General features: G+C 38.2%; 1 protein-coding gene across 1 annotated transcript in view; it reads left to right on the top strand.

Moving 5' to 3' along the window:
- VCL (vinculin) overlaps positions 1-17,855 on the top strand; it is a 105,258-nt gene that overhangs the window by 30,192 nt on the left and 57,211 nt on the right. Inside the window, exon 2 of the mRNA XM_084904840.1 lies at positions 10,776-10,846. Within this exon, the coding sequence (XP_084760966.1) occupies positions 10,776-10,846 (71 nt within the window). The remainder of the gene's footprint in view (positions 1-10,775; positions 10,847-17,855) is intronic.

Here is a 17,855-nt window from a genome sequence, read left to right as displayed (position 1 = left end):
GGAAGGGGAGAGAGAGAGAGAGACAGAGAGAGAGAGAGAGAGAGAGAGAGAGAGAGAGAGAGAGAGAGAGAGAAAGAGACATTCATGTATGAGAGAAACATCCATCAGTTGCCTCCTGTACACATCTCATTGGGGATTGAGACCAAAATCTACGTATGGGCTCTGACTGGGAATTGAACAGGCAACCTTTTGGTTATCAGGATATGCTCCAACCAACTGAGTCACACCGGCCAGGGTCGCATTTATCTTTTATACTGTGTTTTTATTGTATATTTCTATGTTTAGATATACAGATCTCATGTTATAGTTGCTTATAATATGCATTACAGTAATATGCTGTACAGGTTTGTAGCCTCAGAGCAATAGGCTATACCCGTGGTCATCAAACTGCGGCTCGCGAGCCACATGCAGCTCTTTGGCCCCTTGAGTGTGGCTCTTCCACAAAATACCACGGCCTGGGCAAGTCTATTTTGAAGAAGTGGCGTTAGAAGTTTAACTTTTAAAAAATGTGGCTCTGAATAGAAATTTCAATCGTTGTACTGTTGATATTTGGCTCTGTTGACTAATGAGTTTGCCGACCACTGGACCATAAGGCATAGGGTCCGCATATGATGAAATTGCCTATGAGACATTTCTCGGAAGTATCCCCATCACGAAGGGATGCATTAATGTATACCAAAAAATTAATAAATTGGACTTCATTAAAATAAGAAACTCCATCTAAGTGAGAAGACAGCTCACAGACTAGGAGAAAGTATTTGCAAAAGACAGATAACCTAGTTAAACTATGGTTTAAAGATCTGAACAGACATTTCTCTGAAAAAAATATACAAATGGTCAATAAGCATATGAAAAAATGCTCACCATTAGCCCTCAGTGATGTGCAAATCAAAATCACAGTGAGATATCACTGCACAGGGATGGCTGTAATGAACAACAACAACAACAACAACAACAACAACAAGATATAAGAAAGAACGAGTGTTGTTGAGGATGTGGAGGAATTGGAAATCTCCTGCATGGCTGGTGGAAATGTTAAATGGTTACAGCCTCTTTGGAAAACAGTCTGGCAGTTCCTCAAGCTGTTCAACAGATTTACCCTATGATCCAGTAATTCTACCCCTAGATTTAAACCCGAGAGAAATGAAAACATATATCCACACAAAAACATGTACGGCAATGTTCATAGCAGCAATATTCATAAAAGCCAAAAAGCGGAAACAATCCAAATGTCCATCAACTGATGGATGATAAAGAAACTGTGGTATAACCATACAACGCAGTGTTATTTGACAATAAAAACCACTGATGTCCTGATGCATGATTCAACATGAAAGAAGTCAGCCACTAAAGATCACATATTGATTTTATATAAATTATTACATTTATATAAAATCTATAGAGATATAAAGTAGCTTAGTGGTTTCCTGGGGCTGGATAAGGACTGGGGAGGGTTGGAGTGATGAAAATGTTCAAAATTTATGATGGTTGCACAGTGCTGTGAATATACTAGAAATAATTAACCTCTCTGGCCTTTGACATTGTTGACTATTCTTTTACTTTCTTAACTCCCTGTTCCTTTGGTTTTCATAACAGAGTTCTGCCATTGCTCTGCCACTCTCTCAGACATTTCCTTCTCGTCTCTTCTCACCAGCTTGTTCTTCCACCAGCTGCTTATCCATTGGTGCTGTTGGGTTTCCATTTCATTCTTTGTCCAAGGCTTTTAGAACTACCTGATTGCTTGTTACTTTCCATTCTATTTCTTTAGTCCAGGCAAGTAAACTGAGGAACATTTACTTATCTCCATCTAAATATCCCACAGGTCTTAAGTAGTTTCCCTCTGAGATCTGGCTTTATTTTAATTTTTTTTTAATTGGTTTTAGAGAGAGAGGAATGGAGAGGGGGGGAGGGAGGGAGTGAAAGAGCGAGCGAGAGAGAGCGAGAGAGAGAGAGAGAGAGAGAGAGAGAGAGAGAGACGTTGATGTGAGATACATCAGCCACCTCTGGTACACACCCTTATTGGGACTGAACCTGCAACCTGGGCGTGTCCCTGACTAGGACGAGCCGGTGATCGCTCAGTGCAGGGAGGATGCTCAGATCTGGCTCCCCTATATTGCCTGTACTACCATGTCATTTGAGTCAGAAGCCTGGGAGTCTCCCTCACATGGAGTGAATGTCATGTAGATGCATCTCTTACAGCTGCCCTCATACCCATATATACTGCTACTTTAGTTCATCTTTAGTTTATCTTTCACTGCCTCTAAGCTCCTTGAAATGAGGGCCCACGTGTGTTTTCTTCATCACTGCCTATAATACCTGGCATGGTATGTTATATAAATACAGGGTAGGGCAAAAGTAGATGTATAGTTGTGCATACACAAAACACGGAGTTAATTATTATATTATTATTTATTAATTATTGTATTGTATTATTTTCCATATGAACAACTACAAACCTGCTTTGCCCCACCCTGTATTTGTTGATTGAATAAATGAACTAACAAGTAAACTTGTCCTCCTAGTTTTCTTCCCTCTGGTCTATTCTTGCTGGTTTTTTTTTTTTTTTGTTTTGTTTTGTTTTTTACATTTTTTATTAAATTATTATCTGTGTACATATTTTAACATTGCCCCCCCTCCCATACATACCCTCCCTCCCCATGTTTTTTTCTTATTGAAATGCAAACCTAATAGTATTTTTTGCTTAGAACAATTAAATGATTTCCCACTGCTTAGAGAATAACGCCTAAGGCCCTGGCATACAAGGCCCTCCTTGATGTGGCTCCTTACTGCTTCTCCAATTTTCTCTCCTTTCCTCACTTCCTCTTCAACCTATACCCTGTGTTCCAGCTACATGGATCTGTCTTCCCTGAACTGGCCATGCTTTCACATATGCTGCCTTACTCCTGGAAAGCTCTCTGTTCTTTCTTGAATCCCATTACCTCAAAGAGATCTTTAAAAAAAAAAAAAAAAAAAAAAATATATATATATATATATATATATATATATATATATATATATATATATATATATATTATTGATTTCAGAGAGGAAGGGAGGAGAGAGAGATAGAAACATCAATGATGAGAGAATCATTGATCGGCTTTCTCCTACTGGGGAATCAAGCTGCAACCCAGGCATATTCCCTGCCTGAGAATTGAACCATGATCTCCTGGTTGATGCTCAACCACTGAGTCATGCCAGCTGGGCGTGGAGAGCTCTTACTACCCTTCCTAGAGTAACCTCTGTGAAACTCCCCTACCTCACTGATGCAGAGCTGAATCTTGCATGCAACTCTCTTAAGCATGTGTTACTTGTGGTGTAACATGATTTGTTTAAGCATTTTCTTGTCTATGAAGGGCAAGGACTGAGTCTCACTTATTTCTGTATCCCCATCACACAGTGTTGCACACAGTGCCTATCACAGAAAGCACTCAATAAGTGTTTGATTAAGTGAATGAGTTGGAAATCAGAATAGGTTAAGAGTCCTAGTTTTTCTGGCTATGTGGCTTTTTAAACACCTGTCTTCGGTGTACCATCTGTGAATGACACAAAAGGTACCAGTGAGGGAGTGGATGGATCACAAATCCATCATCACAGCAGGGCAACCATCAAAAGTGTTGCTGATGGTGGGTCATATACATTATTCTTGTATGTCCCAGGCATGCTACTGGACACAGCTGCATATCAGAATGGCTATTTAGTATAATGGATTGATCAGCCTAATACTTAATGGCATAAGAAACATTGATTTGAGCCAAACTGAGTACAGCTAGATGGATGACATTCCCTTATCCGGTCACAATCAATTGGCCTGTAGCTTTAACTGTAAGTTAGTCTTACGTTCTCATTATCTTCTTGTCCATTGGGAACTTCTGTTGATTACCATCTCCCTGCCACCTATTTAATATAACACTCTATAGTTACCACTTATATGTACAAATTGGTAACACTTCCCTGCTGTGTCTTGTCTTTCTGTTTTTTTTACACTTAGTCTAGCTAAGGGAGTCATCTATATTAACCTAAATTTTAGTCTGGATTGTGACTTGAACCAGCCAAGCTTTTTTTTGCTGGAAAGAAACCAAATCTCTTTACATCACTGAATCAAATCTAGTAGACTGTGATGAAAGAAGAAACAACAACATCAGAAGACAAAAGGCCTCTCACATAGAATTTTGAACTAAAGTCACATATTGAACAAAAGGTATTTAAATTAACTACTGAACAAAGTAAGAGCTCTTCAAAGGAAACAGGGCTTTCTGCCAAGCCCCTAAAAATGCCCCCAGGCCTCTTATTCATTCACTCGCTACCATTATTTCAGCTTCACGGCTAAGGATGCTTTATTTCTTATCTCATTCTCTTCCCACCACCTAGTGGTCACATAGTTGGCACTCGTCCGTTTATTGAATTGAATGGGGTTGGGCGGCAAGAGTTAGAGGCAGTTCTTTGAAGAAGAAAATAAAAGAGAAATAATTTTAGCGGTGAATAGAAACAAGAAATTTGAGTTTCAGCAATGGGATAAAGTTTGGAAAAAATAAAATGTATCTAGTACTATAAAGTCAGATTATTTTGCAAGGGTTATTTTTAAACGCTGACCTGGAAAACTTACGCAGAACTTAGATATAACTAAGACCTGTATGTCATTCTTCTTTTCTGTGTGTGTGTGTATGTGTGTGTGTGTGTGTGTTTCAAAAAATATTTTTATTGATTTTTTTAGAGAGAGAGGAAAGAGAGAGAGAAAGAAACATCTAGGTGAATCATCTTATCAGCTGCCTCCTGTACACACCCCACCAGGGATGGAGCTGGCAACCTGGGCATGTACTCTAATGGGGAATCAAATCAGCAACCTTTTGTGCATGACTATGTCCAGTCAACTGAGCCACACTGGCCAGGGCTGATGTTTTTTTGTTTTTTGTTTTTAATCCTTTAACCTATACCCCCCCCCCCCCCCCCGAGTATCAGCTTTATTTTAAGGTTAAAAAAAATCAGGCATCTACTTCAATTTAATTTCACATTCAAAAAACATATTGATAAAATATATAGGAAGGGAGATCTTTTAAAATTTGTATTTATTAATCATTTTATATCTGTCTTGTTCCCCAAAAGAATTTGAGGTAGTAAATGAGGACTTAAGGTAGAAAAGATAAATTTATTTATTTAATCCTCAGATCAGGATATGTTGAGAGAAACAGAGAGAGAAAGATGAGAGAGAAAATATTGGTTGTTTGTGCCCTGACCAGGGATTGAGCCCTGTATAGGACTATACTCCAACCATCTGAGCCACACCTGCCTGGGGGAAAAGATAAATTTAAAGGTGAAATTTATTTATCAGAGAGCTAAATAAAACTTGGTCCACTCACAGTAGATAAGTGAGACAAAACCTAAAGAGATCACATAGTATAGAAGAAATGTTTGACTAATTACACGATTTATTTACAGTCCCGTTGCCATTTATTAACTTGGCCAGACCTAGAAACCAAATCACCAAATTCCCATCCATGTGCTCTTTTTTTTAAAAATATATTTTATTGATTTTGTACAGAGAGGAAGGGAGAGAGATAGAGAGTAGAAACATCGATGAGAGAGAGTCATCGATCAGCTGCCTCTTGCACACCCCCTACTGGGGATATGCCCGCAGCCAAGGTACATGCCCCTGACCGGAATCGAACCTGGGTCCCTTCAGTCCCCAAGCCGACGCTCTATCCATTGAGCCAAACCAGTCTCGGCCCATGTGCTCTTAACATGTGTGTAGCAAAAGCATTTGGCTTGGCCAGCCAAGCGTTTTAATTACCTGGTGCTCTACAGGTTAAGAATCATTTGTGAAGATTATAACTGACCTGCTCGTTTGCAGAGTTGTAGCCTATTTTAGGAACCGCATGCTTCCCCACCCTGAGGCTGACCTCCAGGAATAATGTCCTTCCACAAGCCGTGAGGAGTCCCGCTCTCTAACAAAGAGCGTGTTGTGAGTTAATCCTTTTTAAGTGTTCTTTTCCTTCTCTTTGGAAGAGACGGGTGCTGATTTCTGACGGTGTGGGGAGAGCGGAGGACAGTGCGTTTCCTGAGAGCTGGCTGATGGCTGAGTTGCGTGCAGCTTCCTCTCTGGCTCTCCTAGACGGGCTTGCCGTCCTTCACAATAAGGAGAACTGTTCTGGTGCTGCATAGTTTTAGAATCCGGCTTATTTGGAAGTTCTTGACTTGGTACTTCAGAGAGTGAGCACTGATTTGGAAAGAACTAGGACAGAGGATGATAACTTTTGAGTAAATGGGCAGGTCAGGTTATATAATTCTCTCTGCCTTGACTTGGCATTCAGCTGAGTCAGGGTGTCCTTTCCAGCCCGGTCCTCTGCGGAAGCCACACCTGCCTGTCTTTCTTGTCGACTCATTCACATGCTTAAACCACCGGAGCCTTTGCCTGTGTTCCTCTTTCTGCTTGGGCTGTCTGGTCTTTCCCTCCTCTGCCTGGCAACTTTAACCTTTCCAGGCCCAGCTGTCTACCCCCTTGCCTCTCCCCCCCCCCCCGCTTTTTGTGTGTGTGAAGATACTACAAACCAAAGGCAAAAATGAAGGATAATCTAGCAGCTGTGTGAGGAGTACATTAGAAGGAGGAGGGGTCTGAAGATCAATTTTAGGAGACAAAGTCCCATAGATCTGAGCTGTCCAGGATGGTAGCCTCCAGCCACAAATAGCAATTTAAATGAAAACTAATTGAAAGAAGCCAATCTGAAAAGGCTACATACTGTATGATCAATTACATGGCATTCTGGAAAAGGCAAAACTATGGAGACAGTAAAAATATCATTGGGTTGCCAGGGGTTTAGGGGCATGGAGGGGTGAATAGGCACAGCACAGGATTCTTAGGGCGATTCTCTGTATGGTACCATAATGGTGGATACATGTCATTATATATTTGTCAAACACTAGAATATACAATACCAACAGTGAACCGTAATGTTAGCTGTGAACTTGGCTGATTATGCTGTGCTGCTGTTAGATTCATCAATTGTAACAAATACCACTCTGGTGGAGGGTGTTAATGCGGAGGCTTTTGATGCAGGGGGGCAGAAAGTATGGAAATCTCTGTATCTTCCATTCAGTTTTGCTGTGAACTTAAAACTGCATAAAAGAATGCAGTTTAATTTTAAAAAATTAAAATTAAATAAAACTAATAATTCAGTTTCACAGTTGCACTAGCCACATTTCAAGTGTTCAATAGCTACCGGTGGCTAATGGCTACTGTAGTGGGCAGCACAGTTTAAGTAGAACATTCCCATCACAACAGAAAGTTCTGTTGGGTAGCATTGCCAAAAATTAACTCCCCAAGTAAAAATGGCAGTCATTCTACATAGTCATGTTTTATGTGTTGTGCCTTGAAACCTGGCCCATTCATTGTACCTGACCTATTCTAGGCTGAGTATATTGAAATGAGAGTGTTTGTGGATACTCTCACTGTAAGTATGAATGCAACTTAGAATAGTAAATCAGATTTAGAGCCCATCACTTGAGTATCTTTTTATTATCTATTTCTATTTCTCACTTACCATCACTCTTCTAAGAGAGACATAAAGTAATTAAATAAAACCAAAGAACTTATATGTATAACCCATGGACACAGACAGTAGTGCTGGGAAGACCTGGGAAGGGGAGAGTGGGGTGGAAGGGTCAATGAGTGAGAAAAGGGGACATCTGTAATACTTTCAAAAATAAGGATAATTTTTAAAAAAGTAATTAAATTAATTCCTTAGTAATTACCTTTACTGGGGTCAGAATATTTGTTTTAACTGTTCTGCCTGGTATATGATTGTTTTATCAAGAGCTTTTTATTTCTTTCCCTCAGTCTGCTCCCAACCCTTACCCCCAGTCTGTCCAAGAACAAGTCCTATTAATATTCTGTCTGCTTCCCAAAGAAGTAATTCTCCATTTTCACTTTCAAGTCTTGTTTTAAGTCACTATCGTCTCTCTCCTGGAAGATTACAGTAGCCTCCTAACTAGTCACCCTGCTTCCCCGTGCCTGCTAAGATCACTTGTCCATGCAATAAGGAAAATGGCCATTTGGAAAGAAAAATCAGATCATGCCAACCTCTCCTTTAGCACCTCTGCTTCCTCTTGTGCTTAGAAAATATTCCAAATACCCGAACCTGGCCGAAAGGCCTCTTTGTGATCTAGCCTTGCCTTCTTACCCAACCTCGCCACCACCCCTTCCTCCTCACTGGCCTCCTGTGGCTCCTTAAATATATCCAAACTTTCCTTACATAGGGCTTTTTTTTTTTTTTTTTTTTTTTTTTTTTTGCGTCTGGACTGTTCTTTTTAAGTTCTGCATGTGTGGTTCCTTCTCAGCTTCAAAGCCTCAACTCCAATGTTACTTCTTCAGAGAAGCCGCCTTTGTCTATTCTTTCTAAGGTAGGCTTCCTCTACTCCACTCTATCATCCTTATCATTATCTGGAATGATCTTGTTTATTTATTTATTTAGCTTTGTACTCGCTGTCTACTCCTACTCTCTCGGTGTATGTGTGTGTCTAAAATAAAAGGACTCTCCATGTATCTAAATGTGAATCTCCTTCTAGGCCTTTTATATATAACTTAGTGTGAGCTAGTGATTGTTTCTGAACATCATCTTTTACTTCATGATACCATGGCCCACAGCTTTTTACTTTACTTGATCTTAGCCAAAAAGCAGAGAAGCCAGTGGCCCACAGCTTTTTGAATGGTTGATTTTAGTCGGGAAATATAGTGAACAGTACATCTGGAAATATTCTGTCATGTTTTGATCCGAAAAACTCTACCAAACCAGCTGCTGATTTAAAAGGCTTTTATTTGCATACAGACAGTCTATTGTCTACAAAAGCACTGGCTCTTACACAGTGTAATGTGTGTTGCTCTTTCTTAGCTATTAACTTGAGAGAAAAATCTTGTATTTATTAACTTATGCATGACTTGTATTCTCTGAGAATAGTTTATTGTGTTATTGCCTTCAGCTGCTTTACTGTGCCTTTAGGGATTTTTCTTATTCATTTTCATCTTTAAATTCAATCAAAAGTTAAGTAGTGGGATTGAGATACTTTCCATTCTGAGTTTATAATATTTTACTGATTTCTGCATTAAAGTGGGGTTTATATTTATGATTTAATATTCTTAGGTAGCTTTATATTAATAGAATTGGTGAATTTCACCATTTACTATATTAAACAGTAAAGTATATGTGATATAGTGAAAGCCTTACATAGGAATAGTTTTGAAGAAGGTAAGTATGTCTATCATTTGTGGTATAATAAATACATATGCACAGACACACAATCTGGTTAGTGCGACTTTTAATATTTTAATATTTCAATATTTTTAAATTTTTGGCCTTTATCATTTGGATGATTTAAATAAAATGACAGATAAATTCTAAAATTATTAGGTAGAAAATATTTGTATCTAAGAAACCCTGAATAACATTTTAATATTAGTTTAAGTTTTTACGGTTTTTAAAAAATTGATTTGAAAGAGAGAGAAAGGGAGAGGGAGAGAAACACCAATGAGAAAGAAACATTGATCAGCTGCCTCTAGCAGCCCCCCACCCCCTCAACAACACCCCCCCACACTGGGGACTTAGCCCAACCCCAGGCATGTGACCTGGGAATTGAACTGTCAACATCTCCGTGCATAGAACGACACTCATCCAACTGAGCCACACCAGTGATTGGTATTAGTTTTTAAACTAAAAAAAAGTCTACATTCACATTCCAGAAAATTAGAAAACAGGAAATATAGATACAAATTCACTCAAAAATTTGACAAGAATTAATAAAACCACTGGTAATATATTTTATACTCTTTCACTGTTTTGCTTTATATATATGGCATTTTTGGTTTGTTTTGTTCACAGTGTATTATTTTTTATTCTTCTTTTTAAATGAAATATAATGACAAAAATTTTCCCATAGTGCTTAGTCTTTATAACCATTGTTTTAATCACCCCATAGTACTCAATCTAAAGCTATATCTTAATTTACTTAAGTATTCCTTGTTTTTGGATTAGTTATTTTAAAAACATTTTGGCTTTCATAACTAACATGATAATGAATACTTTTGTGAATATTGTTATTACCATATTTGATATTATTGCTTATAGGGTATATTCTCATAAGTGGAACTCCCAGATATGACTTTTTTTTATATTTCTTAACACACACTAACAATTGATTGTTAAAGAAAATATACCATTTTATTTTTCCACCAGTAGGATGTAAAACTATTCATTGCAGCATTTAGCATTATATATTTTTTTCTTTTTAAGTTGACCTTAAAAAGAATTAGGGGGAAAAATGTGCAGATTACTAGTTAAGTAGTGTATTTTCATATGTTTGGTTTTTAATTTCAGAGTCATAATTCCATCACTTATTTTTCCCAATTCAATAATTTTCCTTCTCTATAAACACATTAGCATACCCACCTTGATTCAGGTACTTCGTGTGCTTTTTTAGAAACAAAGCAGTTTGTCAGTTAAACATGCACACATCACACATATATATTTCAATTAATTTTTTTCCTCTGTGGTCAATGATGCCTTCTAAGTAATTACTCTAGAGAAGGGTTAATGCATTATGTTTGTACTTCAGATTGTTATCCAAGCGTGTTGTGGAAGCATAGATGGGAGAAATCTTGATAATTGTAAAATATCCTGAAATTTTCTTTGAATTTAATTACTATAAAGTATATGTTTTAAATACGGTTTACTAAAAGTTTTTAAAGTCTAAGAATTCATATTTATATTGTGACTCTTTTTCCTCTCTAGGTTGGGAAAGAGACTGTTCAAACCACTGAGGATCAGATTTTGAAGAGAGATATGCCACCAGCATTTATTAAGTGAGTAAAATATTTTTTTGTTGTTGATATAGTAATCCTCTTCTTAGGAAAGAAAAGTAACTGTTCGAGGAGCAACTTTTAAAATAATATAAACTGTGTTTAAAATTGAAATAGAAATTTTTCATCTTTTAACATTTAGGTTTTCTGCTGATTTTTTTCATTTGTGTTAGGCATTTTAAACATTATTATTATTTTTCAAGACCACTGTATTTGAGGTTTATTTTAAATTATTTTTATTTGAGAGATAGATAGATAGATAGATAGATAGATAGATAGATATTTGTTGTTCCACTCATTTTTGCTCATTTATGTCTTCATTGCTTGATTGTTATATGTGCCCTGATTGGAGATTGAACCACAACCTTGGCATATCAGGACAATGCTCTAACCAACTGAGCTACCTGGCTAGGGCAACATAATTATTTTTAATAAAATCATGGCTTCTGAGTATTGTTTTCTAGAACAAAAAGGATTCAGAAATATTCTAATCTTAGCATGCATAATAAGCCTGAATTATATACTGAACACCTTTGCATTTTGAATTTGTTATATTTACATATCACCTAATTCTCATACAAATAATTTTCAGACATTTGGGCCTATCCTGCATAAAAGCAGAGATACTAACTTTTGATTAGTTAAAACTTCCCAGGTTCTTCCTTATGGTATATTGAGTTTGATTAATGGCTTTGTTCTAAATGGCAGTCAAGTCCTAAGTAAAAGTAAAGGTTGTTGCATAACAGTTTTTTATTATTTTATTTCTTTTTAAAAAGATTTAAAATTGATTTTTAGAGAAAGAGGAAGAGAGAAGGAGAGAGAGAAACATTGATATGAGAGATTGATTGGAGGTCGAGCCCCACAACCTAGGCATGTATCCTGACTGGGAATTTAACCAGCAACCTTTTGATGTACAGGACAACGCCCAACCAACTGAGCTACACTGGCCAGGTTCCATAACAATTTTTTAAAAAAGTAGAGCCTCTGTGAGTCAACAAGAATGAGATAAGTATTTAGTTACAAAAAAGGAAGTCAGATAATATCAGTTGTTGATGTAAATTGGTACAGACACTTTGAGAAAGAAGTTTGGTAGAAGATAGGAAATTCTACTCTCAGGTATGTTCCCTAGAGAAGCCCATGCACACTAGGATCATATACAAAAATATATTTATATTGACAGTGTTTATGATGACCCTTTTGGTCTGTATACAGTTGAATGGATAAAAACAATCATGGCATAGTCACAAATTGGAATATTAATCAGTAATAAAGGGATAGGAATTTTTCCCTTTAAAGTGATTGATTTTATGTTAAATCAATCTTTGGGAAATTAGAAAAATTAAGGGGTGTACCCTAATTGTGATAACATCTTTTAAAAGCTAGATAATTTTAAAACAAAACAAATTGATCACCCTTGATGGTAGCTAGGACACCAATCCCTTACGCTGGTAATTGATAATTTATTTATTTTCTTTATTTTTAAAAAATCTTTATTATTGAGGGTGTTGTAGATATCCCACTTTCCCCCCACCCCTCCTTGTCCCTCTCCACCCAGTTCCCAGCCAGACCCAGGACTTCACTACCCTATTGTTTGTGTCCATAGATAATGTATATATGCATGTAAGATCTTTGGCTAATCTTTTCCTGCCCCACTCCTCCCTTGCTTCTGAGATTTGTCAGTCTGTTCCATATTTCCATGCCTCTGATTCTATTTTGGTCATTAGATTTCTTAGTCGTTTATTTTATTTTTGAAATTTATTTATTTTTTGTTTATTTTGATTTATAGATTCAATTGTTGATAGATATGTATTTGTTGTTCTTATAAAAAGTGTTCATTTTTCAAATCTTTGTTTCTTCTTTTTTCTCTTTTTAAAGAATACCCTTCAACATTTCATATAATACTTGGGTTAGTGGTAATGAACTTCTTTAGCTTTTTCTTGTCTGTGAAGCTCTTTAACTGACCTTTAATTCTAAATGATAGCTTTGCTGGGTAGAGTAATGTTGGTTGTAATGTTGGTTGCTATTCATGACTTTGTGTATTTCCTGCCACTCCCTTCTGGCCTGCAACATTTCTGTTGAGAAATCAGCTGACAGTTGTATAGGTGTTCCTTTGTAGGTAACTAGCAACTTTTCTCTTGCTGCTTTTAAGAGTCTCTCTGTCTTTAGCCCTTGGCATTTTATTTAATTTATTTATTTATTTATTTATTAATATATATTTTATTGATTTTTCACAGAGGGGAAGAGAGAGGGATAGAGAATTAGAAACATCGATGAGAGAGAATCATCGATCAGCTGCCTCTTGCATACCCCTCACCGGGGATGTGCCTGCAACCAAGGTACATGCCCTTAACTGGAATCAAACCTTGGACCTTTCAGTCTGCAGGCCGACACTCTATCCACTGAGCCAAACCGGTTTCAGCAGCCCTTGGCATTTTAATTATGATGTGTCTTGGTGTGGTCTTCTTTGGGTTCCTCTTGTTTGGGACTTTCTGTGCTTTGTGGACTTGTAAGCATATTTCTTTCAGCAGGTAGGGGAAGTTTTCTGTCATTACTTCTTTAAATAAGTTTTTGATATCTTGCTCTCTCTTTTCTCCTTCTATAATAGTACCCCTATAATGTGAATGTTGGTACGCTTAAAGTTGTCCTAGAGGCTCCTTATACTATCTTCATATTTTTGGATTTGCTTTTCTTTTTTGCTCTTTTTTAGTGTTTTTTGCTTCTTTGTATTCCAGAAGAAGCAAAAAACACTTATTTGATTTTCAAAATCTACTCTACTGTTGAATCCTTGTAAATTATTCTTTATTTTAGATAATTTATACTTAATTTCTGACTGGTCCTTTTTCATGTCTTTGACATTCTCAGTAACATCCTTGAAAGTTTCACTAAGTTCCTTAAAGCTCTCATTGAGATTCTTGAGTAACCTTGTAATTATTGTTTTAAATTATGTATCCAATAGTTTGTTTGCTTCCATTTTTTTTTCCATTTTTGACATGTTTCTTTGTCTCTGCATTTTGGCTGCTTCCCTGTTGGTTTCTATATCAGGTAGAGCTGTCATGTCTCCTGGAATTGGTAGGGTGGCCTTGTGTAGTAGGTGTCCTGTAAGACCCAATGGCTCAGCCTCCCCAGTCACCTGAGCTGGGCACTCTAGGTGTGCTCTTGTGTAGGCTGTGTGTACAGTCTTGAAGTTGAAACTTGATTGCTGTTGGTGTCACTGAGAGGAATTGATCTCCTGGCCAATTGGCTGTGAGGACTAGCTGCAACTACAGTGGAAGAAAAGTTATGCAGGAGTCACCCCTGTGGAGCAGGACTTGCTTTATTGGGGTTTTGTTGCTCACTGAGTCTGCCCCTTGAGTGTGTTGCTTGTGGATGTATAGAGTTGTAATCTGGTATGGTCTGAAGCTGTCTATCAGGTGCACTGACTCTGGGGCCTTCTGGAAGGTGCAAAGTCAGCCACTGCCTGGGGCCACCTGGTAGGAGCTACAGAAAGGTTCGTAGATGGCTGCTACTTGTATTGGGCTTGTGAAGTGCCCAGGTGAGGCCCAGTTGAGAAGCAAGGCAGGTTGGTGTTTGTGCCAGCTCTTGGGCCTTTTATTAATAGTTTGGGCACCCTGATGCCAGTTGTTACTTGTTTGAGAGATTTTAGCAAAGTCTGAAGCCTGAGCCAGAATAGGTCATTCATATGGAAAAGCTGTAATTTTGATGTGATTGTGGGAGGTGGTGAGTACAGGTGTTTACTTATACTACCATCTTGGTTCGCAGGTAATTGATAAAAGAAAATAATTAACCATTTATCCTGCATTTCCAAAGTTTCCTCAAAAAATTAAAAATAAAGCTACCATATAATCCAGTAATTCCACTTTTGGGTATTTATTCAAAGGAAATGAAATCACTGCAACCTAACTGTCCATCAATGAATGAATGGATAAAAATTATCTATCTATCTATCTATCTATCTATCTATCTATCTATCTATCTATCTATATTGGAGTATTATTCAACCATAAAAATGAAGGAAACCTTGCCATTTGCAACTAAATACTAGTAGGTGGACCTTGAGGGCATTATCTTAAGTGAAATCAGAGAGACACATACTGTATGATCTGATTCATTGTGAAAGCTTCAAAACACCAAAAGAAACCCCAAAACAAAAACGAAACCCATAGATACAGAAAATAAATTGGTAGATGCCAGAGGCCCGGGGTTGGGAGTGGGTAAAAGGGTAAAGGTGATCAGAAGGAAAAGACATCTAGTTATAAGAGAGATGAGTCCTGAGGGTGTAATGTAATGTATAATATGTAATGTGACTATAGTTAACAATACTGTATTTTAGATTTGAAAGTTGCTAAGGGATCTTAGAAGTTCCCATTATAAGAAAAAGAAAATTGTGACTACCCTGCCTTTTCTGTACAGTCTTTATTTCACTATAGCCTAGTAGCTCTAATTGATGAAGGGGAATTCTAACTAATAAGTGTGGAAAAAATGACAAAATCATCATTGTACAACTTCTAAGGAAACCATTGGTTTTGGGAAAGATCATTAATGGATGAAACCATTTAGACACTTTAACCTTTATCATTCCATGGGGAAAACCCTGGTCTTGGGAAAATATTGGAAGGGAAGATTGCGTTATGATAACTGAAAAATTTTAAAGTACATAACTTAGTATGCTATACTCTCCAGAGTACAAAAACAATATGACTGGTTGTTAAATAAAATTTGGGGCATACAAATATTTTGCAATTTAAAACATGGTCGTTGTTAATGCTATTTTTGTTTTTCTTTAGAATGCAAAATGAAGCAGAAAATAACTTCAGTAGATGCTCTGACTGGGCCGGGGAGGGGACAGAGAGGGAAAAACAGATGGAAACAATTAATGACATCCTTGGAATTGTTGAGTCGGACATTCTTTTGGGCTGTTTGGTTGATGTTTGGAAGTTTCCAGGGCATGATTGACTGAAGCTTCCTCTGTCATCCAGTTTCACAAGGATTACTAAGTATATGCTTTGGCAACACTATAGAATAAAATAAGCCTTGTGGCTCAGTGCAAGCCTGCAAACTGAAGGGCACCAGGTTCGATTCTAGTCAAGGGCTCATGCCCAGGTTGCAGGCTCGATCCCCAGTATTGGGATTACAGGAGGCAGCTGATCAGTGGTTCTCTCTCATCATTGATATTTCTATCTCTCTCTCTCCCTCTCCCTTCCTCTCTGAAATCAATAAAAATATTCATAAATTAAATAAGTTTTAAACATTTATTCTTAGATCAACCTTTACTTCTAGAATGTTAGGATGTTAGGGCTGGAGAAAACAGAAGACTTGTGGTCTATTGATAGATTTATACCTAAGCAATCTTATATATATTTAGATATTTTTTAGGGAAGGATATAACATTTCAGAGTTTTTGACATTTTCAGAATTTGGGGTTCCCAAAATCAAATCATGGTCTATTTGTGTGGTTAGCAATTAAGGGAATGGTTGAATGTTAGAGAATGGTTTCGTATCAATGAAAGATTATATAGTTGAGCTGTAACTGTTAACGAGGGACTTCCAGTGTTTAAGCAATTCCTTATTGTAAAAGTGAGAGCCATTTTAATATAGAGCAAGATTTGCATTGTCACAGGAAGGTTTCTTGGAGAAGCAAAAGTTATCTGATCCCTGACTCCACTGGCAGATAGTTTATAATTTACTAATCTTACCCAAGATTGGATTAATGATCACACCATTGCTCAAAAGGTGTAGGGTTGCATGGCAGTTGTCATAGAAGTTGCCTCAATCTTCAGACTCTAGGAATACTATACTATTAAAATATTGGTTAAACTCGCCCTATAAAAAGTCATGTATTTCTTTAGAGACAGTCAGCAGGAGATTCAGGTACTGTACTCCTTCCTATTTTCCTTTTGCACCATTGTCCTCTGTCATCATAATTCGGCAACAGCAATAATATGTCCATTCAATTGATTGATTAATGGGCTGGATGCACTAACTGGTTAATTAAATACTTATTGATTTAATTTCTGTGTGTTTAGCATGCTAAGTGCTACACATAATAGCAGTTCTTATCTGTGTATTATGAATGATCACTGGTAAGACATATTAGAAGTTATTTATTAACTAGTGGCCCAATGCACGAAATTCATGCATGGGGGAAGGAGGGTATTTCTCAGCCCGGCCTGCACCCTCTCCAATCTGGGACCCCTTGAAGGATGTTTTACCTGCCAGTTTATAGGGATTGGGCCTAAACTGACAGTTGGACATCCCTCTTACAATTCAGGACTGCTGGCTCCAGCCACTCACCTGCCTTCCTGCCTGCCTGCCTGATTGCTGATTGCCGCTAACCATTTTGCCTGCTGGCCTGCTTGCCCCCAACTGCCCCCAGTGCCAGCCTGCTCACCCCTAATAGGCCCCTCTACTGGCCTGCTTGCAACACCTCTCCTCCCCACTGGCCTGCTCGCTCCCAACTGCCCCCCTCCTGGCCCGCTCACTCCAAAATAACCCTCCTCCCCCCACTGTCTTGATCACTTCCAATTGACCCCCACTGATGGCCTGCTCACCCTCTACTGGCCCTCCTGCTGGTCTGCTTACCTCCAATGGCCCCGACCCCCACCAGCCTGATCACTCACAACTGCTATCCCATCCTGGCTGATCACCCCTTGGCGACCCAAGCTCCCAGCCCCTCCTTTTTTTCTCCTCTCTGTTTTTTTGTTTTTGTCTTTTTGTTCCCAGTGCCTCCTTGAGCGGAGGCCAGGGCCAGCTGGAAGCAAGTATTTGGAATTTATTTATCTTCTATAATTAAAACTTTGTAGCCTTGAGCAGAGGCCAGGGCCGGCCAGGGCAAGCGGGAAGCTTGGCTTCCTCCATTGCTGGGGGCAACCCAAGCCTCCTGCTCACTCCAACTCCGTGGCTGCCACCATTTTTGTTGAGATTTACTTATCTTCTATTATTGAAACTTTGTAGCCTTGAGCAGAGGTAAGGGCTGGCCAGAGCAGGTGGGAAGCTTGGCTTCTTCCATCACTGG

This window comes from Pipistrellus hanaki (assembly GCF_964339955.1).
Source record: "Pipistrellus hanaki genome assembly, chromosome: 14".
Lineage (NCBI taxonomy): Eukaryota > Metazoa > Chordata > Mammalia > Chiroptera > Vespertilionidae > Pipistrellus > Pipistrellus hanaki.
Note: the sequence above shows the minus strand (reverse complement) of the source record. Positions and strands in the feature narration are given on the sequence as shown.